We start from the raw sequence: 22,361 nt of genomic DNA, 5'->3' as shown, positions 1-22,361 counted from the left end.
AACCTGGTTGGGCCATTTTACATCGCACTTTACAGTGTTTGTCAGGTCAAGTGAAGGGAAGTGGTGCTGGTTCGTAGAGAGCAGAGAGCAGCATCCTGAAGCGGAAAGATAGGTAGGCAGTAACCCGCTTAATATTTGGAAGGCTTTACCACAAGTGAGATCTGATTTGTGGATGATGTAGACTCCATATTGGAAGAGGAGGAGGAGGAAGAGGAGGAAGAGGAAGACACGGAGTTCCCTTCGGAGATCCTCTTCCGCTTCCGCTTGGGAACGCTGCTGTCTTTGTCTGAAGGGAAAGAGTAGAGACATGGGACATCCGCGTGCCGAGAAAGCACTGCAGGTGGGTGGGCTGTTTCCATGGTCCCCTACGGAAAAACACCCAAATCTCCAAAGCCTGGCTGCTAGGCACCTCACCTTCTCCACTTGTAGGATCCTAATTATCTGTAGGGGATGCTAATTCTGACATATTTCGTTAAAAATGGGCTGAAATTTATTGGGGAGGATGGGACTGACAGAGAAATGCCAGAAACCTTGTTTCCTCAGAAGCTCAGCTGATAAATGAAAAGCCAAATTAAGGGGTTTATCCAGTGAATAAGCTGCTAATGGGACAAGGATAACTAAATCCTCCAGAATATGGTGAAAATTTCAGTTTAATCGTACATGCCCCCCCCCCAACTCACAAGAACACAATCTTCTGCAAGGACAATTTGTGCCTAAACAGATGCTGAGTCGGTGAGGGTCCACCCAGGTAGGGGATCCAGGTAGGATCCTTCTCCTAGCCTCAGCTGGCAATGCTGGAGGGACAAACGCCTCCACGTGGTGCCGTCTGCCTCCTTGTGCGTTTCGTGGCATAGCCCCTACATTCTCCCTGCCCACCGCAGCAGAGCTACCGGGACTTTCTTAGCACCTCGCTTACCTGTTTGTTTGGCCTCAGTGCAGATTTCGGCAAATGGTCTGCGAGAGGAACGAAGGGAGGATTAGAGCCTGCACGTGGCTAGGCAGACACCCGCGTTTCTCCAGGCCACATCTCTGCAGAAGGTTTCTGCTGCCCAAATGTGGGGATGCAGCCCAGGCCCTGGACTTTGAGATCGGATGTGGGCTGCCTGCCTGCGTGGCGATGGGAAACAGGAGCTTTACCCGCTGCCTGGGGCAATCTTCGGTAGTTCCATGGGTCTCTGAGCCGTCCCCTGGCCCTTCTTGGGGACAGGAATTGCCTGCTTTGCTTGCCTCAGGCCAGTGGCCAAGCGGTCATGGTCAGGATCTTCATTTCAGACTTCGTGGATGCTGGGTCCCTGTCCTCAGTGGGCAGAAACCTCTTTCAGCAAGGAATGGGCAAGCTGCCCCATGGCTGCCCCAGCTCTCCCATCTCCCCTGGGCTGCTCTGAGCCTGTTTCTGCTATTGCTTGTTCCCGCAGAGGAATCTACTAAATGCCTCTGCACTACATCCATACAGGTCCACCTTCTCTGAATCGAAATGGGCAATCACATTCACAAACGCAGTACACCCCTGTCCAAGCCCTGAGCTCCTTAGCAATGTGGTCATCTCAAACTGTAGGAAGAAACTCACTGGGTCTCCCATATTTATCCAAGGGGATAAATTGGGACCGAGCAGTTTACAGGACTAGCAGCTGGAGAAACAAGAGTGACCTTTCCCAAGCCCCTGAACTAGAGAAACTTACTGGAGCTGGTTTATAACCACCATCCGGATGTTCTCGCGGGCCTTCAGGATCTTCTCCAGCCGATGGATGTCGTAGGTGTTCGGGTTTCTAAAGGGGATGTCATCTGGCAGGCCAGTAACCTCCACGGCATCAGGACTGTCCCGGATGAGTTTATAGGGCACCATGACAGGCCGGTTCAACCCCAGAGCTTCTCCTGAAAGGGCAGAGCAGAGGACAATGAACCACAGACCCTGGCCTGACCAGCTGGCCTGCCCAGAAGCTTTACCACACTCTTCTTGACACCAGATATCTTGTTCCATGAATTTTCCTTGAAATCTAAATAGCAAAGCACTTGGCTAGACAGCACGGATGTATCACATAGAACACGACCTGCCACCAGTGACTGGAAAACCTTCCCATGTTTCAGCTATTTCTGCAGATATTCAGCCTTCCTGCAATGAAACCCTTCCCAATGACCACTGCAGGGCTCGGGATCAAGCTGACTGCAGGAGTGAGAGGCCTGGAATGAGGTTGGGAAGCCAATGTTGCCTTCACCAGGCATTCCCAGCTCCGCCGAGGCTTTGCCCTGGTGACTCTGGCCCTATTGCACTGCTGAATTGCCAAGGCTGACCTTTGCCACAGCAAACCAATTTATTGCCTGCTCCATTAATCCTTATTTAAAATCTTGCTAGGAAGCTCATGAGGGCTATTTTACAGGATCTACAGGCTAGTATTTATACACTCATCTCTGCTCTGTAAAAGAGCACCATTGCCAGGCTTGGGCCAACCCAGCAAGCCCAGCACCCTGCCTTGTGGCTGAGGTCAGGAGCCAGAGCCTGGGAAAAAGCATACGAAACAGGGCAAATGAGAGACATCTGCTTATCCCTTGCGTCAGCTTAGCTTCCAGCCAGCAGCACTTTGGGGGTCCTCGGGAGGGATCGCACCCCGCGCGCTGCATTTGACAGCTCCTGAGAGCCCTGTGCTGCAGAAATCTCTCACCTGCTTTTTCATCTCCTTTATGTCTTTGGCCTCCACAGCATCCTGTGGCAATGCAATACCGTGATTTAATTATGTGCTGCACAAAAAGTACTTCCTTTGGCACACCGCTGCTGATTTCTCTGGGTACCCTGTGTAACTCCTGCATGGTGGGAAATAGCGAATTCTCTCTTATGAGAAACGGCTGCGAGAGCTGGGCCTGTTCAGCCTGGAGAAGAGAAGACTGAGGGGGGATTTTATCAATGTGAATAAGTATCTGAAGGGAGCGTGTCAAAAGGACAGACTCTTCAGTGGTGCCCAGCAATGGGATGAGAGGCAATGGGCACAAACTGAAACACAAGCTTTATCTGAACATGAGGAAGAACTTCTTTGCTGTGAGGGTGACTGAGCACTGGAACAGCTTACCCAGAGAGGTTGTGGAGTCTCCATCCTTGGAGATACTCAAAAGCCATCTGGATACGATCCTATCTAACATGCTCTATGTGACCCTGCTTTAGCAGGGGGGTTGGACTAGATGATCACCAGAGGTTCCTTCCAACCTCAACCATTCTGTGACTTTTTGACTTCTACCCTCCTTGAGCTCTCTGGGACATTTTTGATTTTAAAGACGTGTCATCTCCAAGCATGCACACATCTACAGGTGCCATCAACATGCCCTGCTGACAACGCGGTCTCCCCCTCCCCCCGCCAGAGCCACAAGGCTGGATCCTGGCCCAACCCAGCCCCTTGGCGGAGCAAAGCTTTCCAGTCCCCCTCATTTCCCACTAATGTCCCCAGCCTTCCCTGGAGCCTGCTTTAAAGCAGAAAGAGAAGAGGCGGAGTGGTTAGACCTGCTCTTGTCTCACGTTTTTGCAAGCCCCAAACCTACGTGCAGAAGATGTGAGTTGCTGCTTAGCCAGATTTCTGTCTTTCTTTGCAGGGAGTTCACCTCTGATCTCCATCTAGAGTGAGCCCACCTGGCACTTTGTGTTCGATCAGCACATTTGCACAACGCACAACATAGGTTCAGAAGCATTTGGATTAGACTCATAACCCATCTAACGGGTATTGTGTCTTTGATGCTTGCTGGTAAAAACAACTTGGAAAAAAGAAGATACAAAAACTCCACGAAGCAGACGCTTTGAAACAACCTGGTCCCCGGAGGCTAAAGTAAGCCCACAGGGATCACTAAGTGGGACCCAGAGACACATTTTGACCTTAAACACCCAGTGCACATGAGCTCAGCTCCTAGCAGCTTCAGTGCAGTTACTTCCCCTTCGCACTTCTGCAGCTGGGGCATGACTTGAGTCCTGTGCCTCAGTCTCTTAACACGCGATAAACACATTATGCAGATAGATTATGAGCAATAAATAGAGAGCAGGACAGTGATTATTTAGCAAACAGCTGTTGATTTTTCAGCTGGAAGGCTTCCAGCGGCAGCCAGATTGTATGTGCGTGCGCAAGTAGGGGGAGCGGGGCTCTCCCACGGCTCTTGCTGAAAGAGCACACCCTTTTCATCACGCTCCATCTCTCTCAGCAGACACAAGCGCTCGAAACGAGAGCCTCCCTGCTCCCCTCCCTGGCCCCCAGCTCTTTGTGCTTTGCTTCTTTTCTTATTTGGTTTTTCTCCACAGCTGCTGCAAGACAGTCCGCTGCGTCAGAGCTCTGCTACTCCTCATGCAACCTCACTCCAAGGTTTGCCCTCCATTAGGACAACCTCAGGGTTGTGCAAGCAGTTGCAGAGGGGCAGCTGGGAAGAGCCTACACAGCCTGGTCACTAGGACACGCTGGATGGAGCATTAAGCCAGGGTGATGCCACAAGGCACATGTTTCCCTATGTTTTTACAAGCCTATGGATGTAATAAAAACTTCTCATAGGAATAACTGCGCTTATCAGAAGCTAAGACCAGTGCAACCCCAGTTGAATGTTTTGCATACAGCAGAAGGGGACTATTTCCAAGTCAGGAAGGCTAGTTACACCAGAAGACACGAGGCACTTCTTCCCAAGGGCTTCTAGAATAAAAAACTAAGCCTGGGCCAGGGCAATGCTGTGTGCAGTGCCAGGACCTGTATGGAAATGCAGGCTCCTCTGAAACGCAAGACAGTTGCTGCCAAGACAGGCTGGCTGGGGTGCCTGACCAGGACGAGCCAAGCTCAGGAGATGACATCAACAACATTTCGCCAACAACTGGTGAGGAAATTTTTTTTTTAATTAGGCATGCAAGGAGCCTAAGAATTGCATTTTCAAATCCTCTTCAGTGTCTTGACCTGCTTTTCTGCTGCAGTTCTAGCAGACACCATGCCTATCTCCGCACATGCCATGCTGAGCTTCATCCTGCTCTGCAGCCAAGAGGCAGGGCGGGTGGGAGAAGCTGCCTGCCGGGAGCTCTGCGCATGGCCGGCATGTTCATTGCACACACTGCTGCTTGCACTGGTTCAGGGCATGTTGAAAAGACATTTACGTTTGATGCCAGACTGAACAAATCCTATCCCTTGGATGCATTTTTCCTTCTTCTCTCCCCTCATCAAGGAGGAGATGTCAGTGAGAAGGTTACAGTCCCAACTATCAGCACTGAGACATGGGAACATCCCTAGGGACAAGCTGTAATGTGAAGCAGTGAGAAGATACCTGTGCTGCAGCAGGCTGCTGTGTGCTTGTCCTATAAATAGAGGCCTTCGGTGTAATTAATTTTAACTACGGCTGCCGTCAGCAAAAACAAACTCACTTTGCTATGTGTGCAGATGGGAAACTCACCATATTTTTCATTGAAAAGCTCTTTTACTTGTTCCCGGAGAATCACCTTCTCTCCAAGCCTGTTTGCATCGTCCTCATCTGCAAAGCAAAAAGGGGCAAGGAATAAAATATCTTGCTTCATTTTGACCCCTGCAAGACCCCTCCCACCGCCGTACACAAGAACATGTTGCTGCACTTCAAGGCACTCCTCTGCCCAAGTGCAGCGTGGCGACTCCTCGGAGGCAGCTGTTCTTTGCTTGCACCTTGTGTCACCTTTCAGAGCTGTGCAAAGTAGCTATAAAATGCTGCCAAATCTGCATTTGCCACGCGCTTACACGGTTGATAGCATTTTACATCCACTTTGCGGTGCTGTAAATGACTGCAAAATATGCAAAGCAACAGAGACTCAGGCCCTTAGTGCCACAAATGCTCCCACAAGTGATATCAAGGAATGAGATAGCAGTTTTACAGCTAGGCTCCTAAGTACAGTATTGTTTTATAATATGCCATATAATCAGCTTGGCTTTACTAGCTTTTTTAATTATCCTCATCATGCCAAACAGTTTCTTCTCTATTCTCTCATTTTAAATGATGTGACTGTGTCAGTAGACTTCTCCCCAACTATTCAGCATCCTCAGGGAGGCTCCAGGAAAAAATGACTGCATTCAGTACCTCTCCCCTTTAAAGCCTTTCCACTCCACTGATAGAAAGGACCAACCGGAAAAATCTTTTCCATCTCTCCTTGTGGTTCACCTATACGAAGGCTGAGATACAGAGATGCACATAGCATCCAAGGGGCACCAGCATGCGGACACACGCAGGCTTTTGTGCAGCACCAGAAGCGAGCTAGAAAGCAGAGGCCGCTGAACCGGGATGTGCTTCTGTCGAGATTACACGGGCTTTTAATTTGGTTACTTATTTACAGTCTGCTCAGTGGAGAGCGCAGTCCAGCAGCCCTCGCGGGGCAGCGGCGCTGCAGCAAACCTCGCTGCACCCAAGGCAAGCATTTTGGGGGCTATTCTCGTCCCAAGACAAGCATTTTGGGGACTACTCTTCCTCCCTATTCACACTTGCGTCCTTGGTGCAGCTGCAACAGAGGCGCTGGCCCGGCAGGCGGTTCTGCCGCCGGCGGTGCAGAACGAGCTTTCGGCAGGGGCCCTTTGCACCGCACCGCAGGCGCTGGGGTAAGCCGGGCTTGCGGCAGGGGACGGCCACGCTGCAGCGGGACGGGCGAGCGGAGCCGCGGGACGCTGCAGCCCTGTGCCCCCCGGCGGGGGCCGAGCCCAAGCCTGGTGCCCCACGACAGCACCGCTGCCCGGGCTGCTCAGGGAGGCCGGCGGGTCTCCAGCCGCCGGGCCGAGGGGCAGGAAGCCGGGGGTCTCCGTGACACACGGCAGCTTTCCAGGTTGCTCTCAAAGGAGCGGCGAGTTCAGTCCTTCCAAATCCCTCAATTCTGGTGCTGCACAAAACGTGAGATTAACAGTAACAGCAATAATGGTAACAACAAGAATAATTTACGTTTTTTGCCTCGCCTTTATGCCCTAGACTACATTTTTAAGGTCACTGAACAACCATACGGCTTGAAACTCTGTTCTAAATACAATCGTGCACGAGTCCCTGCCTCCCGGAGCTGGGCTTTCGAGCAGGACGCTGACACCACCGGCCTCATGACACAAATCCCGTGGTTTGGCAACGCCGTGGTTTGCTCCCCGGGAAAGAAGGGGGTTATCCCTACTGCAGGATACAGCCTCCCAAAAGCTGCTTCTCCGAGCCTGGAAATGATAGTTTGGTAGGACCATGTGTAACTAGGAGAAAGGGAGATGTTTCTGTGAAGGAACCTCAAGGCTGAGCAGCACTTCAAATTCAGAAACTGCAGCAAAGGAACTTGACCAGGATCTAGCAAAAAATAAAGAATAGAATGGAATAGGAATGGAATAGGAATGGAATAGGAATGGGAGTCCCTGAGGAGCTCTGATTTCAAGAAAGAAGCAAGACTCTCCTCTGCCGCCCGCGCCCGGGTGCCGTTCCCGGGGCACGGGCCGGGGCACCGGCCCCTGCGGGCTCCCTCTGCGACCGCCTCGTCATTTATGCTCAGCTCCTTGGATGCGCACACACAGCCGTATGAATGTATAGATGGTAGCAGACAGAGAAACCTCAGAACGAAGCGTTTTCACTTGCTTAATTTTGCAGCGTTTTGATTTCCCTGAGACTGAAAGACGACAAAGCTCTTTCCCGGCTGCCACTGCTCCGAGCGACCCAACCGCACGTTTTCCTGCCGTGCGGCGGCCCGTGTGCCGGGGCAGCGCTCCCGCGTTCCCGTCTCCCAGCACCGGCTCACGCTGTCAGAAACGGAGGGGAGCTCACAGGGAGCGTGCGCAGCACGGAGGGCGGAGAGGAAGCCCGGAGGAGCGCTCCCACGCTCCCGCGTCCTCGGAGCGGGGACGCGGCTCCCGGCACAGATGCTCCGGCGATGCTCCAGCGGCACCCGGCACTGCACCGCCTCCGTCCCCAGACATCTTTGGGCGAGAGAGATCTTGCACTATCGTTTCAGACATCTGACACCATAAAATGTTTGAGGCACGGAGGCTGCCGGCCCCTCTAGCATGTGCCGAGTCCCTACCGTAGCGCAGGGTGATGCACGCTTTGGGGTTTGATTCTCCGCTATCAGCTTTTCTTTTTTTTTTTCTTTTAATCTTCTAATTAAAATAAAATGCAGTAGCCAGTTTGCTGAGTTTCTTCGATCCTGCTTGCCTGAACAGAGGACCTCGGTTCCCTCCACGTGCACTTCTACGTGAGCAATCGCGTTTTTAAAGCACCATTTGCCATTTTTCAGTAGGGCCTGGCAGAGCTTAGCATTTCTTTTAGAAACGCCAAGTCCTGCTTAGCAGGCATTAAAAATGGATTTTAGGTGTCTGTTATTAGACAACAGGTTCCAAAGTGTAACCTATTTTTCCTAGTGACTTTAAGAAAACCCAACAAAACCAAATCCATCATGTTCCCCGTGTAAATAACGTCTCTGATCGCGACGTCTCCTGATGCCATGTGCAGAGACCTGGTCTCCACGGCGAAACCCCAGCACGGCCAAACCGAGAGAGCACCTGCGACGTGGGGCGTCGCGCGGCCGGAGCCCAGGGCAGAGCCGCCCCGGCCACGCGCGGAAAGGCAGCGGTGGCTCAGGGTCCGCTTCTCGGCCGGGCGCGCCTGCCCACGGGCTCCTGTCGCTGTGGGACCCCTCGTCCGGCTCCCGCTGCAGCCTGGGGAGAGGCAATCGGAAGAACTCGCCCGTTACTGCGGATCAATAGGTCTCTCCTCCAACACTTAACTCAGTGACTTACGCTTCCGCCAGCACGAAGCGCAGCCGCAAGCGTGCCGGGGACCGGCTTGGCTACCACCGATGTCGGCAACGCCCGAGCCGACTGCAGCCCGACGGCGCCGGGGCGAGCGGAAGCGGCTGGCAGCCTTCCCGACGCTCAAAATAACCGTCCACCGTCATCTACGCGGCTCGGGCGCCCACGCTTCCGAAATTCCCGTTAACCGAACGGCTATCAGCCAAGGTACCTCGCGGCGGCAGCGGCTCAGGTTCGGACGCCCCCGTTCGCAAGCAGGCGAGCCCTTCCTCAGGCGGCAATCCCACCCGTTCCCAAGAAACACGCGGCCAAGCGAGGCAGTCGGCGTGCTTGGGGGTACCAGAATTTGGCCCCGACTTGTCGGAGGACGAATACATGACTCCTCTCGCCTGCCAGCGTCCTGTCAGAGCGCAATTCATCTGCACCCCTGTGAATCTGGAGTGGACCCGCCAACTGCAATGAGGCTCTTCCACAGTGACACAGCTTTAAATACAATGAGAAGTAACCTGCCACATGCACGTTTTCTACGTGTGACTATAAACTTGTAGGAGCATGCAATTAACATCCAGATACAGGGCCAGAAGCGCAACTGATACGAACAAGCTCAGCTCTGCCAAAGCCAGCTGCACTGACACACCTTGCCGTGCAAGAGATGCAAAGCAGGCAAGCTCTCCTCTGCTCCTGCAAATCACCGTACGGGTTAAACGCACGGAGCCCGCCCTACTGCGCGCCAGCTCCGGCCCACCGTATGCATTAAAGCATAGCAAAGAATCCCCCAGGCTGCTTGGTGTGAATTGCAGGTGGACTTCTTAACAAATTAATCGCTTGGACACGCGGAGGAGCTAAGCGTAACTTGTCAGGGCAGTTTGTCTAGAGCAGAGCTGGCCTGATATGCTGGCGCCTGCGGCAACAGGTGCTCAGAAACACACGTAGGATTAGTAACAACCACCAAACACTGTTAAACACATCCTGCATCGTTCAGTTCTTGGTACCACTGGGAAACAGAGCAGGGAGCAAAAAAATACCTGGAATCGGGGTGCTTTAAGTTATTTTCATTCCCACATTAAAACAAGCGCATTTCTTGTCTGCTACCATCTACGATGCATCAGCTGAGCTACGTACCATTCAAGGCAGCGTAGGCTTTTTCCAATGACGTTATCCGTCTAGGGGCTACAGCACGAGTTAAAAGAAGAAAAAAAAAAAGGAGAGAAAGAAAAAGAGAGCAATGAGTGCTACAGCTTGGTTTTCTTGTTCACAATCAAAAGCAAAACTCAGGATGACTTTGTCCTTAACTGCTTAAAATTGCTCTGGTCCTGAGGCCCGTTGGCATCAAGAGTGCTTCAGTCATCCCACTGATTTTTGCTGAGCTATTTTTGCTGCTCGCCTGGGCACCAGCCCCGTGGGACCCCACGCACCCCCCGCCACACTGGCGTTTCGCGGCCGGGCAGGGAGAGGCGAGCGGCAGCGAGGGTTGGAAGTGGCTGAGCGCGCGTCGTCCCGTCCCATCCCGTCCCGTCCCCTCCCGTCCTGTCCTGCCCCCCTCCCGCGGTCGCTCAGGGCCAACCCGCCACGGGTGCTCAGGGGAACTGCGCGTCCCCCAGCCCGGCGCCCAAATTGCACCGCGAGAGCTCCCGTCCACAGCAAAGCCTCCGAGGGGAGATCGCTAAAAAAAAAAAAAAAGGCAAATTCAAGGGTTAAAACAGATGAGAAGTAAACAGGGTGATTGTGTTAATTCTGCAGCAACACGGAGGAAAACGGAGAAAAAGGGACCCCTACGGAGATGCTGGCTCCAGCCAGTGGCTACGAAACGATGAGGGATATCAAAAGCAAACGGATTTCCTAGGGAAAACCAACAAGCTTAAGAGAACCAGCCACGGCAGCCCACAAGATGAAACAGCTCTGCCCGACGCACGTGTTTCTATAAGCTTGTGCCCGACCATTTGACAGGGAGCCTTAGGTCAGTGCCATCAAATTGAACAGAAAAGCCCAGTTTTGGGGTTAGGTAGCTGCAATCAGACTTTTCAATGCAGAAACGACTCCGTTTGGAACCGCACTCGGCATCTGCTTTGCCGCATACGGACACATCGGACGCTTCTGTCCGTGAGCGGCTGGCCGGAGGCTGCGGGACTGCAGCGCCGCTCTCCGCCACCGTGCAGCAAGCCGCAGCCTCTGCCGGGGATGCCCGAGGCCGCCGAAAGCGCTGCGAGACGGCAGGCGACAACCTCCGCCAGCCCCGGATTGCAGCGAGGGGGCTGGGAAGGCTCTCGCGGAGCCGCCGTCCACCTCCCCGCTGCAGCGCGGACGCGCCGGGAGCGAAACCCTCGCTCGGCACGAGCCGCCGGTTTGCAGCTGAGCTGCAGCAGCGGGTTTGCACGGGCAAAGGAGGCAGCCGCCGGGCTGCAGCGAGAGCCGTCGTCCTCGCCGCCTCCCCGGGCCCGGCCGGCTTAACCGAGGTCGTGTGAAAAAGAGCTATTTGCTCTTTGACTGCGAGGAAAATCCTCCCCTGGCTTTGCAGCAGCCGCTCCGTGACACTCGCCATCCCCGGTGACATTAGCAGTGGCTCTGCCCGCTCGAGTGAGAGCATCCGCGTGCCCCAGCGGGACGGGGCTGCTCACTGCTGCCACGCCGCGCGTGGGAAAAGCAGACCTAAGAACAGGAAAAGAAGCCACGTCCTGGCCCAGCTCCCAGCATCGGGGTCTGTCGAGGGTGAACGTCTGGTTCGCTTGCCACTGGAGTCCAGATGGGGAGTGGGGCTGGTTCCTGCATGCCTGCAGCAACATCCCGCACAAGCTACCTGCCAAACTGTAGCTGTTCTCCCGGCTAACCCACACGGGCAAACTGGGCGATCCCTTCACGAGCAGACCCCTTCACCAGCAGACCCCTTCCTTGCACCGTCCATCCAGACAGGGTCTGAATGCAGAAGGGCTGCAAAGACCTCGGTGAGATGCATCAATCACATGCCACAACGCAAACAAGGACAGATCAACTGGGAAAACACAAAACACCGGTGCTACGGGCTACAGCAAGGAGCAGCCGGGCTGCCGGGTCGGCCAGCGTGTTATGCAGGGATGGCCCTGCGTACAGCTGGCTTCTCAGGAGCATTAACCAGAAAGGCTTAGAAGGGGCAGGGGTAGCATCTCAGGAACTTGGACAAAGGCATTTTCATCAGTTCAGGTGAAAATTTCAAGGTGCTTCTATTAAAGCAAGCTGATTAAGAAAGATAATTGAATTTTTTGTCCTGGTAACCCACATGTGCTGCACCTTAAGCCTGGGAGTCAGCTCACCGAAGTGGCTGCAGGTGCTCCCAGCAGCCAGGGAGAGCACGCACGTGGAGAGGAGCATGGTCTCACTGCTGTACATGAGGGCAGAAGCATAGTCCCACTGCCGCGTACAACATCAGCATGGGAGAAAAGGGGCTTTTGGGGTTCTTCACAGAGAATCAGCAAGAGCAAATCCTCATAGGTAAGCTCAGTAAGTGTAGTTTAGATGAGTTAGATGACAGTGAGGTGGACTGAGAACTGGCGGAAAGGCAGAGCTCAGAAGGGTGTGGTCAGTGGCACAGAGTCTAGTTGGAGGCCTGTGGCTAGTGGTGTCTCCTAGGAGTCAGTACTGGGTCCCATCCTGTTCAACCTTTTCATCAATGACCTGGATGAGGGGACAGAGTGCCTCCTCAGCAAGTTTGCTGATGATACCAAGCTGGGAGGAGTGGTTGACACACCTGAGGGCTGTGCTGCCATTCAGAGAGACCTGGACAGGCTGGAGAGCTGGGCAGAGAGGAACCTCCTGAGGTTCAACAAGGGCAAGTGCAGAGTCCTGCACCTAAGGAAAAATAACCCTCAGCACCAGTACAGGCTGGGGGCTGACCTGCTGGAGAGCAGCTCTTCAGAGAAAGACCTGGGAGTGCCGGTGGACAAGTTAGGCATGAGCCAGCAACATGCCCCTGTGGCCAGAAGGCCAATGGTATCCTGGGGCGTATTAAGAAGAGGTTGAGGGAGGTGGTCCTCACCTCTACTCAGCCCTGGTGAGTCTGGAGTACTGTGTCCAGTTCTGCGCTCCCCAATACAAGAGAGAAATAGAATGACTGGAGAGAGGGTCTAGTGTAGGGCCATGAAGATGATCCAAGGGCTGGAGCATCTCTCTTATGAGAAATGGCTGCAAGAGCCGGGCCAGTTTAGCCTAGAGCAGAGAAGACCGAGGGGGGATCTTATCAATGTCTACAAATACCTGAAGGGAGAGTGTCAAGAGGATGGGGCTGGACTCTTCAGTGGTGCCAAGCAACAGGACAAGAGGCAACGGGCACAAACTGAACCACAAGTTCTGTCTGAGGAGGAATTTCTTCCACGTGAGAGTGACAGAGCACTGGAACATGTTCCCCAGAGAGGTTGTGGAGTCTCCTCTGGAGATATTCAATACCTGCCTGGACGCTATCTTGTGCAACGTGCTCGAGGCACCCTGTTTGAGCAGGAGGTTGGACTAGATGATCTCCAGAGGTTCCTTCCAACCTCAACCATTCTGTGATTCTGTGAAAGGGACTCTGGTCCCTGGGACTGGCTGGCCACCGCGGCATTACCCTGTGATGCGGGCGAAGATGTGGCATGGGCATGCGAAAGAAAAAAGGAGAAGCAAAGAGAAAAGAGTGGTTTGAATTGTGGAGGACAAGCGCTAGGTGCTTAAGAAAAGGCTTTGGAGTTACCCAACTATTTACGATCGCTGTTCGATCTTTCCTAAAAACAGTAATTGAACAGCTCAGCACTAAAAAGAAACATTAATTCTGGATGAAAGGAATGCAGATAAGAAGCAACAATAATCCAACTGCCCTCACATGGGTTAAATATCAGGACAGAGGGATGAAGGAAGCCTGGAGTTGGGACTTCAGACAGCAAAGAGGCGAAGGAACGAAGCCCACTCTGCTCGGGTCACCGTCAGATCAAGTGCTTTTCCCTTTTTTGTTAGGAGTTTCAAATGTGAGGCACGGCTCATCAAAGTCTTACAGAGGATTGTGCTCTTGTGATTAAAAAAAAAAAAAAAAAAAAAAAAGGATGCCTGAATGTGTGGGTTTTTAATTAAAGAACACTGCCTGCCCTACTTTATTAATTGGAGTATGGGAAATAATCTATCAGTACGGTAGGGAGTTTTGGGAATAGGACAGATGGAACCGGTGTAGATTTTCAATCAAAGCACATAAAAATTAACATACAGAAAGATTTCTTTCTCTCTTTTTTTTTTTTTTTTGCTAGATTACTTATGCTTGATATTTTTTTCAAAAGGCTCAAATTAAGCCTGTTTTGTATCTCTGCCTCAGGAAAGAAGAAAAGAAAGGAGAAGTTTACAGCACCGGAATTTCAACCTCGCTCTCCTACTGCTGTTTTGACTCTTGAAAGCTCGTTCTGTTTTACAAAGCATTTTGAAGGTCTTTTGCACAGAGCCGATAGCATCAGCGGAGAGAAGAAAAACTGGAAAACAAAACGCAAATCCCTAAAGGCCGCGGGGATTGTGCTCGCTCGGCGGGCTCTGCCCAGCGCGCCGGGGCCCTGCATCCCCGGCGCCGGTCCCACCACTCTGCACGAGACTCTGCACCCCCCAGCTCCTACATCACCTATTTGCTTTGTTTTTTTCCAGAAACAGCCTCGCTCTCAAAAACATCTTCTTTCGAAGGCAGAAAAAACAAGCTGCGTGCACGAGCTCTCCCTCTAGTCGCCCGGGAGCTGATGGGACTTGGAGTCTCGCCCACGCGATTGCGACCCGTTACGGGAGAGAGAGAGCATCTTCACAGCAAAATTGCAGATAATCTCGAGAAGGCGAGCGCGAGGCGCTCAGGATCGCGTCGCAATCCTGTTACCCGCCGCCGCAGCGCTTAAAAACCCGCCGCTCCCAAAGGCCGCGGCGAGCGAGCCCGGTGCCGCGCGGTGCTGCGGCTGTTGGCACCGCCGCAGGAGCGGCCGCGGGCCCCCGGGAGGGCAAACGCCGCCCAGCAGTTCGGCTTCCAGGCAACTGCTGTCCCCCCAGGGGGCTTAAAATATATATATACGTAGGAAATGTTCTTCCTCCTTTACAATGCACGTTCCTCACGCAATGTTTAGTGAAGCAGAACTGCGAAGGTTTAAATTCGGGTACATTTATAAAGAAGCCTCCTGGACTTTCCAGCTCTTACCGGCTCTGGTAAGCTGTCTGGGGAGTAAATATTGCTTTTATTTTAACATTCTTTTGCAAAAGAAAATGATTTTCATTGATTTTCTTTTAATGCCAAGGATGCAATTCTGTTGCTGTTGACTTTACATAATGGGGTTTTAATAGATGCAGGTAAAAAGAACGTGACGACTTTCCTTATATTTTGGGGGTTTTTAATGATCTACGGCTATTTGAAATTATTAATTTTGTTAAGGCAGAAGAAAAGCGACCAAAGCAAGAGCAGCGCACATACCACCGTGGTGTTACCACCAGCTCAGGTGTAATAGGATGGTACAGCAGAAGAGAGGTTAATTGCTGTCAATGGGTTTTTTGGGGGAGAAGATAAAAATAGCCTTTTTACTGAAGAGACATTCCAATGGCAGTCCAGCTATTATAAAAAAAAAAAACACTGCCTCCTAAGATTTAGCAAAAAAATACGAAATAGGCTATAACGAACTGAGATGTCGGGTAAAAAAAAACCCATTGCTCGTCTGTAACCGTTCGTACTCAAGCTGTGCCGCCCACGCGCAGGAACCGCGAGGAAGGGATGCAAAGCCGGCGCTGCCTGCCTGAGCACGTAGCGGGGCGAGAGGAGCAGCGATCGCGTGACCTCCTCCAGAGGCTGCTCCACTAATGCAATAACACGGAATAAAACATTTCTGTGCTTTTCTCCTAGTATGGGCAACACACGGTGCGAAGGTACATCTGGAGAATCACTCCCAGGGAACAAAGGAAAAGTTCTCCAGAGAAAATATAATCAGTTTCCTCTACATCTCTATTTATCATATTGCGTTTCCAGCTGAGCTGGCAGGTTGAAATATTTGCCTTCTGATGCGCTCCTTATTAATGGCATGATTTGTGTCAGATCAGTGTCCCTTAATGTAATTATACAGACTACTGCAGAGGAACGGAAAGACAAGACACGGCTGGAGGACTGGATACACCTTTGGGTTACTACAAAAATACATCCCTATAATTCCCCCAAAAATGGAAAACTGGAGCTCTGCAGCACTTGTATTTTACCCCAGTCTAATTTGAGATCCAGCTGATGTGAACTGTCCGGGAACTTGATGCTCTGGAACCAAAACCATGAAGTTTAATCCAAATCCTGTGGAGGTCTCTGGGGACCGCTCCAGGGACTTGGCTGGACAATAAATCAGGTTCCACTGGATCATCCCACAGTCCATGCCCTGGACTGAATTTCTCAGACAGATCATCTTCTGTCAGAGCTGTCTCTGGAGTCTAACACCTTTCTTTGCAGTTCCCAATAACAGTATATAAATGTTTTCCTGTCTGCCGTATTTTTCTTCTCTAAATTGTGCCATCTCCATGGAGGCTGGCCAAGGAAATGGAAAGCCATCAGTAAAGGAGACAACATTTTTTGCACCCATCTGTGCTCTTCCAACAGTTGTAATTGCACACATTTAGAACAGAGACAGGTTTTTAACCACATTTCTAAGAGTGAGCTATCTTTTCCAGGGAGCTGGGAAGCAAGAGACTGAGTTATTGCAATGGTGCACAGGAAGGGAGAAGTTCCCCGTGAGGCCATTTCTGCAGTTTGGCTTCTGAAGCCTGGCACGAGTTTTGCTCAGCTTGTCGGGGATAAAATCTGAGAATAGCGTCAGAGTGACCAGAAAAATGGAGCCATAAGTCCCACTGCCCCACTTCCCACTGCAGCAAGGGAAGGCACGTGCGCAGGAGTGCCGCAAAGGGCAAGGCTGACCCTGGGGAAGCCAACGCCTTGTCTCCTTCTCTGGAGGTATTCAAAACCCTGCCGGACACAATCCTGTGCAACGTGCTCTAGGTGACCCTGCTTGAGCAGGAGGGTGGGACTAGATGATCTCCAAAGGTCCCTTCCAACCTCAGTCATTCAGCGAACCCCTGAGACAAGCTGAAATAAGCTGAGTTGGGCACTTCACATCCCGGGGCATAGGGACTGTAAGTCACTTAGAGGTTGGAACAGGGAAAGCATTGAATTCAGAGAGGCAGAAGTCAATGGGTGGCTGGACAAGTCAGGATCAGCGAACATAACCTGCACGCTCCCGAAAATGGGGCGGGGGATTCCCACAAAACTTCAGAGGAGCTTTCGCTCCACACGCCCCAGCACCCCTTTTCCCTCCCTGACCACAAGTTCGGCATCTGCCCTGCTGCCCTTCAATATGCCCTCACCAACCCTCCGGAGCCGGGAGGAAAGAGCCCAGGAAACCCTCGGGGCTCAGGCCACGTTTCAGCACGACTCACCGGCAGGACCCGTCTCTGGCCAGCGCCTCGTGCCCACAGCTCCGTGCTCACCCGCTTCTCCCACCACAGCAGAGGGACGAAGGGGGCAGTTCAGGGACAAAAATTCAGGAGATCACCATGAAAGGGCCGGAAACCCGCTGCCAAAGCCAGGCCAACCTGTGAGCCCAGCGAAACCTGCCCTTGCCGTCCGGACGGGTTTTAGGGCGCCGTACAGGCCACCTTTTAGGCTAACCTTTCCAGGAGAGGGGGACAAGCACCGTCCTAGCAGGAGCCCCACCTTGCTCGGACGAGCAGTCCCAATGCTCCGGACGGGTGCCGGGGAGCCCGGTCCTGCCTCTGCGGGCTCGAGATGGCCACGGCCCGGCCAGCTTCAACGGCGAAACACCCACCCGGCCGCAAGAGCGGCAGCGACGGGGGCCCACAGTGGGAAACGCTGCCGGAATAAGGGGGCAGCAGATGGGACAGGGATGGGGACCCTCACCCCAGCGTGAGCACGGAAATGCAGGCAGAAGCTTTAAATTTTAGTGGTCAACGCTTCTGACCGCTTTTGACTCACAGAGCCCAGCCGGGACCGCGAGTCCCGGCACCGCCACGTTTCACACCGCTCTCCCGGGCGCGGGATGCTCGTAAATTGGGGCGACGGGGGCTTTCCTTTCCCCTTCGCCGCTCGGTGCTTCCTGCAGCTCGGTGAACAGCCCCACCACATGCGCGACCAACCCGCTGCTTTCGTAACGCAGCTCCGCCGCCTAATCAAGCGGCGAACCTCCCTCTCCGCCAGCTAATTGCAACAGGTAGTTATTTTTAAGAGCGTAGCACTTTGTTAAACGCTGATTCCTGCCCTAAGATCAGCTCTTGCAAAACGCAAGGGAATAGCAGGAGCGTGCACGTGTGACGTAGAGCTCGCCGTCTCGGTCAGCAGGTGCACCGAAGGCGCAAACCGGGCAGCGCGGAGAGGTGCGGGGGGGGCAGCTTTCCCCCAGCCGGCAAAGCGAGCCCAGCACGCGCATCCTGCGGCTCTCTCGCCGCCAATAAACACCGAATCGATGCATCGCTTAGGCAAAAAAATAAATAAATAAAAAATAAACGCTTACCGGGTTTGGGGATGAGTCCTTGAAAAGGCCTGTAAAAAAGATAAAGAAAAAGGAAGATTTAATATGAAACACCAGGAAGAGGATGCACCTGACCTGAACAAAATTGCGATGGATGCATGCTTGAAACCTCTGGTTTCTGCTGCCGGAGCCCTATGCGTCACCCTGTGCAAGCACCTTCCTGCCCGCCCCCACCCAGCCGCTGCCGTCCGCCCCATTTGGCTGCAAACCCTCGGGGACGGCGACCGGGATTTCTCATGAAAAGAGACCAGGATTCTCTGCTGCCCTTTGCAGCCGAGGAGATGGGCGCCGTTTCCCGCCGCGGGACCCAGCAGACCCCACGCGCCTCGTCACGCGGGAGCCACGTTTTCCTCCTCGGCACCCACCTCCGCCCCGGGCGGCCACGCGGCCTGAGAGCAAAAAGCAGGAAGAGCCTCTGATTTCGAGCTCGCTCCTTTCCGGCAGGTCATCAGCTGCCAGCCTCGCCGGTGCCTCTTGGCAGGCTGCGAGGCCGCGCCGGTAGGGAGCATTTCTAGCCCTGCCCGATGGGGCCGGCAGAGCCTGGAGCGAGCGCGGGCGCGGAAAGCTGGCACCGGCGCCCTCCTCTTCCCCCGGCGGGGACGCACCTCGTCACGGTGAACTTGATTTTATCAGCCACGGCCAATATCCTCTCCAGGTTCTGCGAGCCGAAGGTGCACGGCTTCCGGAAGGGGATGCCAGGCGGCAGCCCCTCGATGATCACTGAGCCCGGGTTGCTCTTGATCCGCTTGTAGGGCACTTGCACGGGATACTTGATTCCCAAGGCCTCCCCTGGAAGAGAAGCGAGACAGGAGCACACGTGACGCCGGGGGCTCGTCAGCAGTTCGTGTCCCCGAGGCGCGTCCACCATCCCCCAAAGCGCCACGCTGAACCCAACAAGCTGTCAGGCTTTAGGTGAAGGACCAACATGTTCAGGCTGTTGCCCCGGGGACGATGGGGTTGAAGGCAACTGTGAGCATGCAGAGCGGCTGCACAGCCAAGAGCGGATGGGGCGGAGGAAAGCCATGATGGCTGCCGGGGCCGGAGGGGCTCCGTGGGACAGCGACGCTGTCACGTGGCAGGAGGGATGGAGAGGTGGGTGCTGTGTACTTCAGGACATTATCTGGACATGGTTTCCGTTCCGTGTCCCCTCTCTGATGTTTGGCTGTAAGACTAAGGGTAGACATTTCCTTGCAAGGAGGTGCTCTTGCTTGTCGGTTGGTGGGAGCAGATACCTGGGAACCACGGCAAGAGTCAGTCTCCCTCCTGTCCTTAAAATGAGGATAACAGCATCTCCCTACCTTGCTTAATAAATGCCAGATACTCTTGAAGGAGGCCATAAGAACACCTTGCAGAGCCCAAGTGGGGTGCCTAAGAAACCTCCAAGCAAGCAGGAAGCACGTTATCTCCCCGTCTCCGACGGCTGCTCCGAGCGCTTGCCACGGTCCCTCTTTATTCTCCTTCCAACCTCCTCCGCCTCCTTCCCCTCCACCCCCTCTTCCAGGCGTTCACACAACTCTCTCTGGTTCTACAACGCGCCTCTAATGAAATTAGGATCTTTGTTCTTCATGGAAGGTGGGGGGGGGAAAACCTTTTTAGGAACAGCAGGCAGCATTAACAAATGCCACATGCTCCTAATCATGAGAATCTTCCTTGCTGAGCAAGAGCCACCTACGCAACGAGAACCTTCGACAAAAGGCACTTTCCCACCCCGGGAAAGAGAAACATCATCATCTGCTAATCCCCAACCGGGGCACTGCGTCCCGCGTGAACCCCACGGAACAACAGCCGCACTGGATGGAAAGGGAAGGAGGACTGAAACCACCTGGCTGGGAGTTACCAAAAAGAAATTGAGGGGATGGGGACAAAAAAGGAGAGAGGAAAAGGATTCAGGGAAGACGGGAATAAAAACAACTCCCACCCTGCTTTCTCACCGTATTTCTTATTGAACAGGTCCTGGACTTGTTCCCTTAGTGTGTTAGCAATGTCTATTCTGGAAAGCCTGGCATCATAATTTTCTGTAAAATAAAGAAACAATTATGGACTTCTGCTGTTAAATTAAAAGGCACTCTGTGACTTTTAAGTAATACGATTTTCTAATTATAGGAAAGTCCTTATCTTGCAATTAGCTAATCTCTGGAGTAGGCCATTCAAAGTCCTTAAAAATAATCTAAACAGAAATATGTTCCCCTCCCCCCTCATTTGCTATGAATAAAAGCTGCATGAAATTGAAGATTCAATTGCGACAATTGCTGACATTAAAACAAAAAGAAATCAAAAGCGTATCCAAAAATCCTTCGCGGGCCAGGGCCGCTGGTGCTCTCTGCCGGCCCTGGTGCTCACCGCTCGGCGCCCACGGGATGGCAGATCGCCCTGGCACCGGCTGAGGAAAAGGAAAAGGTGCCAGGAAAGGGGCCGCTCGAGCTCCGCAGCACTCGTCCTTCCCAAGCTCCTTCCCAAACTGTTCGCTTTAAATCCCCTTTATGTTTTCGAAGCAGGAACAGCTCCGAGAGCAAAGCCGTGGCGGGGGAAGGCGAGGAGCACGCTTTGTGCCCCGCGTCCCCAAGGTCTGCGCTGGGCTGAGGACGTGCCATAGACGGGATTTATACAAACATCATCTGGATGCAAAAGCCACAGAAAGGCAAACTGCGAGGCTCAGAAGACTTAATTATGCCTCTCGCAAGGTCAGATGGCAAGATAACCAAAGCCGTTTAATTAGGGCACCACGCAGAGCACTTTGCCAGTCGCTGGTCCAGACCCATGAGACTGCCTGCCCCAGCAGTGTCTCGCTCCGTCTTGACTTTTGGCTGCCCAGTCTCTCCTATCCTCTTGCCCTGTCTCTCCCTTTTCTTTTCTCCTTCCCATCCTTGCCTTGAGTTTCTCCTCTTCCAACCCACCAAACCCCCAAATCTCACAACTGCTCCTTTTCTGCATTTGTGCTCCTTTAGGCAGTGCTGCCCTGGCCCGCACCAAATGATACGGGTGTTGGGTGGAGAACGCGGCAAGCGAGACGAAGACCTTGGGGCCAAAAGCAACGGGGCAGCCCAGGGCCACGCGTGCCAGCTGCTGCTCCGCAGCCGGCTCCGTACAGTCCCAGAGAAGTCACACAGTATTTCACAGCCCGAGCATCACCACCAGGGAAAAGAGGGTGGTGAAACCTCTTATCCTCCCTGGGGTGCTGGGAGAAGATGACTGCAGCTGTGCCACCGGTGCTTGCGGTGGGCACAGATACCAGGTGTCATCTGGGTGTACGGCTGTGCACCCGTAGTGGGACTAGCTCATGTTCTGCAAACATCACGGCTTGATCACTCATTAAAAACCAAATGATGACATATCAACTCTTTCATTCGCTTTTTTCCCCCACCAGAAAAACAAACTTCCGAATTATGGTTCAATTTTTCTGTTTGTTTAACGAGAGCTCCATGGGCTAACTCTGACCACGCATCCTCTGCAGCCAGTCTGTGGTGGCTCTGCAGTGGTCGGCACACGGGGCTCACAGACCCTGCCCATCCTCACCTTGAAAGCCCTGTCTCTTCACAACGTCGTCCACGACCGAGTCGCTGGCGTCCCTCTCACCGGCTGCCAAGACAGGGGACATACAGGAATTAGAGTTTGCTGTACAACCAAAGGAGACCAAGCAAGAAAGTGATTTCCAGAGGCCCCAAATACCAGGGCTGCCTTCACACAGGCCAAAAGGGACGTGGCAAGGGAAGGAATGATGGGCTGTAGCAAATGCTTTCATGCCTGTTGCAGCTCGTTATTAATGGCCGGGCTGCTGCACGTTTCAGGAGCCTACCTTTGGCTCCTGGGCTGTCAGAAGCAGTCTCCTTAATTCCCTCAGCCAGAAGCTCTGGCCTGGAAAACAGCACAAAGCAGACAAAGTGCCAGTGAGGTTCCATTCCAGTAAACCATCAACATTTTACTGCTCCATCTATCACCTAGGATAACACTCCTCCACCCACAAACCCACTAAACATATCTGGCTAATGCAACTTTAAAGCTGCTGCAATACAGTAGGGGAATTCGGAAAATCATTTTCATGCTGACAGACTCTTTAGTGAGCCAACGTAACACTCTATGGGATAAGATTAAGCTCCCGACGGCTGAGCATCTTAAATCATCCGCCAGGAAT

General features: G+C 53.1%; 1 protein-coding gene across 4 annotated transcripts in view; it reads right to left on the bottom strand.

The window, feature by feature from the left end:
- The window catches only part of GTF2IRD1 (GTF2I repeat domain containing 1), a 59,154-nt gene that overhangs the window by 697 nt on the left and 36,096 nt on the right, over positions 1-22,361 (bottom strand). For 3 of the 4 annotated variants that reach the window (XM_062592547.1, XM_062592548.1, XM_062592550.1), the window contains 10 exons: positions 22,026-22,084; positions 21,746-21,808; positions 20,164-20,247; positions 18,838-19,021; positions 18,215-18,243; positions 9,837-9,884; positions 5,389-5,466; positions 1,680-1,872; positions 917-954; positions 150-286 (listed from right to left, as the gene is read on the bottom strand). In XM_062592547.1, the coding sequence (XP_062448531.1) occupies positions 150-286; positions 917-954; positions 1,680-1,872; positions 5,389-5,466; positions 9,837-9,884; positions 18,215-18,243; positions 18,838-19,021; positions 20,164-20,247; positions 21,746-21,808; positions 22,026-22,084 (913 nt within the window). The remainder of the gene's footprint in view (positions 1-149; positions 287-916; positions 955-1,679; positions 1,873-5,388; positions 5,467-9,836; positions 9,885-18,214; positions 18,244-18,837; positions 19,022-20,163; positions 20,248-21,745; positions 21,809-22,025; positions 22,085-22,361) is intronic. The other variant, XM_062592549.1, reaches the window with a different exon arrangement.

This window comes from Rhea pennata, chromosome 20 (assembly GCF_028389875.1).
Source record: "Rhea pennata isolate bPtePen1 chromosome 20, bPtePen1.pri, whole genome shotgun sequence".
In the NCBI taxonomy this organism is placed as follows: domain Eukaryota; kingdom Metazoa; phylum Chordata; class Aves; order Rheiformes; family Rheidae; genus Rhea; species Rhea pennata.
Note: the sequence above shows the minus strand (reverse complement) of the source record. Positions and strands in the feature narration are given on the sequence as shown.